The sequence below is a fragment of the Choristoneura fumiferana genome, chromosome 8 (assembly GCF_025370935.1).
Source record: "Choristoneura fumiferana chromosome 8, NRCan_CFum_1, whole genome shotgun sequence".
NCBI lineage: Eukaryota > Metazoa > Arthropoda > Insecta > Lepidoptera > Tortricidae > Choristoneura > Choristoneura fumiferana.
The window spans coordinates 13,213,702-13,220,275 of record NC_133479.1 but is presented as its reverse complement, the minus strand read 5'-3'; the positions used below and the strand labels follow the sequence as shown (position 1 = coordinate 13,220,275).

The 6,574-nt window shown below is 33.1% G+C and overlaps 1 protein-coding gene across 2 annotated transcripts; it reads right to left on the bottom strand.

Moving 5' to 3' along the window:
• Nucleotides 1-316: 316 nt before the first annotated feature.
• LOC141430555 (uncharacterized) lies at nt 317-3,591 on the bottom strand. 2 transcript variants are annotated; one of them, XM_074091304.1, is made up of 5 exons: nt 3,269-3,591; nt 2,537-2,721; nt 1,683-1,861; nt 603-721; nt 317-523 (listed from the first exon to the last, which is right to left on the bottom strand). In XM_074091304.1, the coding sequence occupies exons 2-5, from the start codon at nt 2,703-2,705 to the stop codon at nt 343-345; spliced, it is 648 nt and encodes a 215-aa protein (XP_073947405.1). In that variant the 5' UTR covers nt 2,706-2,721; nt 3,269-3,591; the 3' UTR covers nt 317-342. The 2 variants fall into 2 exon arrangements, with proteins under 2 accessions (XP_073947405.1, XP_073947406.1); XM_074091305.1 differs by lacking the exon at nt 3,269-3,591 and adding an exon at nt 2,068-2,134 and having other exon boundaries at nt 2,537-2,628.
• Nucleotides 3,592-6,574: the final 2,983 nt, after the last annotated feature.

The window sequence follows — 6,574 nt, the reverse complement described above, 5'->3', positions numbered from 1 at the left end:
TGCGATGGCTGTATACTCGTACAGTTATATATTACCTCGACTATATAATACAAGTCGTACCTATCCTTCTTTTTCGCATAATTATTGTTTGCCAAACGTTTCTTTTCCCAAGTATCAAATTTCTGCGAAACCAAAAAATTTTCTCTGCGTATTTTCTTATGGTTTTATAGAACACAGTAGGTTAGGTTAGGTTTATTTTATGAAAGTTCCGAAAATAATATGGTTTCAGAGAAATTTGATAGTTGGGAAATTAAACATTTGGGAAAAAATAATTATTCTAAAAGGCAGAGAACCAGTGCAAGTAAAAGATAAAACATAAAAAAATATTGTCTAATTCATCTGTTAAGATTTTGCCAGTCTCATCTCTTTAGACAAAGTGTTACTTAATTCAATAGGTACATCTTCAAATAAACCAATGGTCTTAGTAGCATCTTCCACCGTTTTCTTCAATATACTCACAAAGTCACTTGTGTCTGCCATGCTGTTTATATTGTCGCAGAGCAGCAACAGCGGACGGCGCTTACTGAAAAAAGAAATATTAATTAATTTAGACATTGCAAAAAAAAAAATTCAAAAGTCAGATATGAAATAAATGTACAAACATAGTCCCATAATAATTGCATGGTAAATGAAAACTTAAGACATCTTGATGATGTTCCTCCAAAGGCAAAGAATGTTGAAATTGACGGTTCATAAAAACTACAGGACCCGTTCTGTTAGCCTGAAAAAAACACAAAATATTAAGTGTTTTTTTTTAATAAAATTACTTGTAAACAATTTTTAACTGACTACAAAAAAGGAGGAGGTTATCAATTCGGTTGTATTTTTTTTATGTGTGTTACCTCATAACTCCGTCACTTAAGAATCGATTTGTTTTTTTTATTTTCATTCGTATTCATAAAGACTAAATCAGGATCAGCTGATGATCCTAAGGAAATCGAGGGAACTCTTCAAATATTGTCAAGAAACCTGTGGTAATTTGGACCACCTTGATTTACCTTACTACTAAGTAACTTGGTGAAGTGGAACTGATGATGAAGACCACAGTTGACCACTGGAGCTACTCGATAACAAGTATTTCACGGGTTGAATTTCAATTTCTTTGATACAGCTGCTAAGCAATTAATGCTCGTCATAATGCAAATGGTGCAATGGAGCGGGTGGTGATGCACCAGGATTCCTCAACAATGAACGTCTCTGCATCGGAAAAAGCAATCTTTCTTAAAAGGCGACGAGCAGTTGATATTGAACTATTATATCTTAGATTATTTACACTAAAAAGCATGGAAAAAAAATATAGCAAAAAATTTTACCGACTACAAAAACCATGAAAATAATTTTCTACCAGTTTGAAGTCTGCCTCAGCACGAGCCAGCGGGAGTGATTGAAGCCCAATCTAATTATAGTACGTATGTGAGGTAGACGACTAAAGGTCCACTCCTGCTAGCTAGTGCTGAGGCACCGATTTTAAACTGGTAAAAAATTACTTTCATGGTCTTTTGTAGTCGGTTCAATTATTTGTTATATTTTTTTTATCTGTGACGTCTGTTTCACTTCACATTTTATTCGAGATTCATATTCGTAAAGCGGAAAAAACGCGAAGTTTCTGGCTTCAGCACCATGGACACTGTATTTTCTATGACTACTTTTAATATAACTAAAAATAAATATGCGAAATCAACCTCAGTAATGTATATCTTCGGCTTGGCGTGCAACGTCGGGTTTAAGTAATCCGTTAAGTGTCGCAGTATAATTGACTCTGAGAACCGTCCATCCAGCGCTGATAGTTGTCCGTTTGTTCCATCGAATGAGAGCACCATCACCACAACTGCTCCATACTGGCGGAAATCTCGTTGAAAAACTGCCAACCAAATGGGCAAAATTTTTATAATTGCGATAGGTATAAATTTACGACCGGATAGCCAAGTGGTTAGAGCACCTGACTATGAAGCTTGAGATCCCGAGTTTGATCTCCGGTCAGGGCAGATATTAGTATAAATAATATAAATGTCTGTTCGAGTCTTGGACATTGTATGAATTATTTATAAACAAAATTACTATACTCACTCGCGACCTTAGGGTAGTCTATGCGGGTGAGCAAAGTAAATTGTTTATATTTCATTGATGTAGATCTCTGCAAAAAAATGCCAGATTCAATCAGTTGTTGTATTTGAGTATGCATTAGTATGTTTAAAACCGTTTCCCAGTACCCATAGTACAAGTTTTGCTTGGTTTGAGGCTAGGTCAATTGGTTGGTGCCAATTGTCCTATGATATGAATAATTATGAGACAATAAATAATGTTTTTGTACACATCGGAAAATATTTTCTGTTTTATACTTTAATGAGTCCCGAGTAGACAGTCTACTTTAACAAGTCCGTTCAGTAGCGGTGTAGGGTGGGGCGTGGTGGGGCGCCTGAAGCCTATACCTTCTAGAAAATTCCCAATAGTTGGGGGCGCTGTGGAAATCTCGCCCAGGGCACTGGAAGTGCTAAAACCGGCACTGAGTCCGTTCGACGAACTTTTATGGACTTACATTCTTGACATTTCTGATCTAATTGGCTGCAAGTTAAATCCGTGTGGACATCAACTTCAAATCTAAAACTTGTGAAAGTTTTTACAAGTTCAGCTACGTCTTGGTTAGTCAATTCTATTATTCTGCAGCCACCAGGCGGATCACTCAAAATTTGCACGAACATCAGCATTGCGTTCTTGCGAAACCTGGAATTGTTTACACCCAACTATACTTACTGTGCATGCAAAAAAAATAGTTTTAGTTTGCCATGGTTTTCTTAGTCTACTTTAAAAAAACTGAGAATTATGTTTGTAAAGTACTATGAATGTCACAAATAATTAATTTATTATTGTACAATTTTTCTATTACAACCATTCCAATAAGTCAAAAATCAATCAATATTTTTCAATGTTTTTGAAGGAATAAGTCGGGCTTTAATGCAATCAAAACACGACGACGGCCTAAAAAATATTTTTTATTTGACTTATTTAACTATTTTTAAGGCAGTCGGGTTTCTGATTGTATTTTTTTTTGTTGCACACTTTTTGATGTTCCTGTAAAAATTATAACTTCAAAGTGTTATAACGCTTCATATCGGAACGGACTATTTAATTATCTATTAGCTTTTATTTTATAACTATATTGTAACAATTTTCAAAAGCACATTACTCACCAGACTGCCCGAAGGAGAGACATTTTACTTATATTTATATACTAACATGAAAATGCGTGTAGTTTCAAGGACAGATTTACCTGTCTAATTCGTACGTAATCCTTGCTCTTGTAGTTATCCTCGTAGCACTAGCTGATTGGCTTGTTCCTTCACCACTGCTGTTGTATCCTTCGTTGTCATTTTCATCTTCTGATTCATTCTGAGCGCTTCCAGATGCACTTGATTTATTATATCTAATGCCACCAATACCATCATTAAACGGTAAAGCACCACATCTCGTCAAACGTTGGACCTGTCATTTTATTAATTGCCTTTGTTACTTCTCTCACTGTATTGACAGCAGATTGGAACCAAGACATGTTGGCAAATAGCAGACTATCGATGTTTTATCATCGATGATACAGAAACAGATATAATGCACGCTCGGCGGTATCGGTGGTTTATTTGTACTAACCAAGATAAGGAAGTCGTTTGTATACCTATATTAAAACTAAAGAGCGAGAGCGCCATAAGCAATGGTTTTAGCTTTCCTCTTTAATATGTGACAAAATTCCGTTTTCCAAATATATTGTTTATAACTCGTAAGATCTTGCTATCAGAATTGTCGGTTTAGTCTCTTTCTCATATTCTATTAATATTTGATGCAATTTTTTTTTATTATTATAACTTATTTTGTACGTACGTGAAAGAAAAATACAGTATTACAAGTTGAATATGATAGTACAAAGATTGCGCATAACAAATCGATAAGGGTAAACGCCATATTGTTGTCTCTACCACTCTGCGATTATAATAACGAGCAGAATAAATAACAGAATAATCTTATATGAAATAAAAATATTAATGATGACTCGGGTTTCGGTTTTGATTAAAGGATGATTAAATATGATCCCTCTGAAAAATAACGAAGTTGAAAGAGAAAGAAAATAAAAAAATACAAGGAGTTATTTACGTTTTGTATTAATTATTGTTTCGTTTTATTTTTTGTAGTTAGTCGATTGTAAAAATATGAACTTACCTAAACCTTTAAAAATATGTACCGTAGATTCTTATTTCAAGGTAATAACAACAAAACATATTTTTGAATAGCTGTAACGGATAAATATTTTTGCTCTTGACTGTACCTAACGCTTCTGCCTAGGTGTCAAGGTTTCTTGAAATAGAAACTCAAAAATAGTTTTTAACGTTGTCAACTCAAGTAAAAACAAGAGTTTAGAAGGGATATTTATGAAACCATCTCGTCAGTAATTCCTGCAGCGATTAGCAGCAAATTTGAATTCCATTTGAATTGAGATACACATTTAAACACACGTTTCATCATTAATTACACTAATCACTAGAAGGAAATTAGCTAAACTGCGGCTCTTACGCATGCTATTTGAAGAATTCTAATCGTTAGTAATAGGAGGAAAGAAAATGAGTTAAAGTATGCTAATAGTTGCTTTTGTTCCATTTGTAAAATAAATGATAATAACTTTCATAATAGACGTTAAAAGTTTAAAGAAAAAACGATAGCAACAGACTGTTATGATTTAGTGGTTATATCATTATTTACCTTGTTCGTAAAAAGTTACAAACGTTTCATATCAAAATATAAGTTCTTTTTCAGGTAAAGGCAAATGTAAAAATGATATATTATTACTTATCAATGTTTAGTTAACAGAACTTGAGAGTTTATAAATAAGACGGGAACTCTGTGTGTTAAATTCATGTTATTTTATGTGACAATGTTTTACTATGTCATCTGTACTTATTTTGTTTGATTATTACATGTTGGTGACTGGCTGGATTTTTTATTTATTTGTGATGTTCTTAATTTAAATTCTCTGCAATCTGAATGACAGAGTAAAAAAAAGTCAGTTGTTTTAGTTATCAGATAAGTAACGCTACTTTGTATCATTGATTCCGTTATGTATAAATATTATATGTAGATAAACCATCTCAAATATCCGTTTTTGTAATTATTTAAATCGTCAAAAGACTGTATCACTGATATTCGACAAAACAATATTATGAAGAGTACCTGCGAGGCTGTTATGTCCACTAAGCAGCCAGATTGTTTGTTTTGGTCTGTGTAACTTACTGGACCAATAACATGACATTTATTTTTTTAATTATGTATTCGACTAACAGTAGGTGGTAAGGCTGATACTAACAAATAATATGGATTTTGTGATTTGAAATAGAATAATTTTAATTAAATTTAATAAAAAAAAATGCATTTAAAAAAAGTGGTGAAACAAGCCCTTAGCGTTACACTGCTATAAAAAGGACCCTTTTCGTTTACTCTTGCGATTTTGTTATAAATAGTAGGAGTCATTGTCCCGCCTTATCTAGCCATTCAGTAGTAATATTCTTGAATTTTATTATTCTTTCATCATAATCACCGTCATCAACTCAAGACTAGAACTGCTTTTTTTCCATATTTCCAGCCAATGACATCCGGTGATCTTTAAAATATTCTGTCAGTCTTTTTGCGGGAGAGCTACTAACACGTCTTCTTCCGCTACGTGGTCGTCATTCCACAACAATGTTATATGATCTAAAATACATAAGTTTCTATTTCTATTCAACAGATCAATGAACTGACAGTTTAGGAAAGCCCGACTAATTGCTGTTTATTAGCATAACAGTAGCGTTTGATATTAGCCGCGAATTATGGAAATTAACATGACGAAAGTGTAAAAATTTCGGATGTTACAGAATATAATTGAATCTGCGCTTCAAGGGTATTTTATTTATAGAAATAAAAATCGCCGAATTTTTTTCTGCTCTCCTAATGTGTTGACATATCACCGTATTGTGAACACCTTTTCAACAATTTCAAAATCGTAAAAAATCAAAAAATCGTAGGATCCTGATGCTTACCTCATACCTCATTACGTAAAGGCGGGTTAGAGCCCGGGTTCGCACCTCTTAGTTTTCGGAGTTTATGTACAATTACATTTGAAATTTAACGAGAACTTTTCGGTAAAGGAAAACATCGTGAAGAAATATACATACCTGTAAAGCTGTTCAATGATGTGTGAAGCAGTAAATAGTGTACAATAACGTAGTGGATAGAAAACAATAATGACACAACTATTTAACGACACAGTAGCATCAAATTATTTATAACACTTAATCATAATATATATTTAATATGAATAAAACTATCCTTTGCAAGACATTATTTAATAGTGTAGAAAGTAGCCAATTATTATCCTATATCTATATTATCAGCCAATTATCCTATCCTATATCCTATATTATCAGTCTGGTTGGATATCTTGTGTTAAAACTACATACTTACATTTTTAAGTTCTTTAAACAGATGATAATTGATTTCACAAGTTATTTCCAATATGTATAGCGATTCCGAGGAGATAAAATCATAACATCTAGCT

What these genes read in the sequence shown, in the direction of transcription:
- LOC141430555 (XM_074091304.1), bottom strand. Translation starts at nt 2,705, where the DNA reads ATGCTGATGTTCGTGCAAATTTTGAGTGATCCGCCTGGTGGCTGCAGA. An exon ending in CGAAGATATACATTACTGAG is followed by an intron (nt 722 to 1,682) that starts GTTGATTTCGCA and finishes TGTTTTTTTCAG; the next exon opens with GCTAACAGAACGGGTCCTGT. An exon ending in TGCAATTATTATGGGACTAT is followed by an intron (nt 524 to 602) that starts GTTTGTACATTT and finishes TTCTTTTTTCAG; the next exon opens with TAAGCGCCGTCCGCTGTTGC.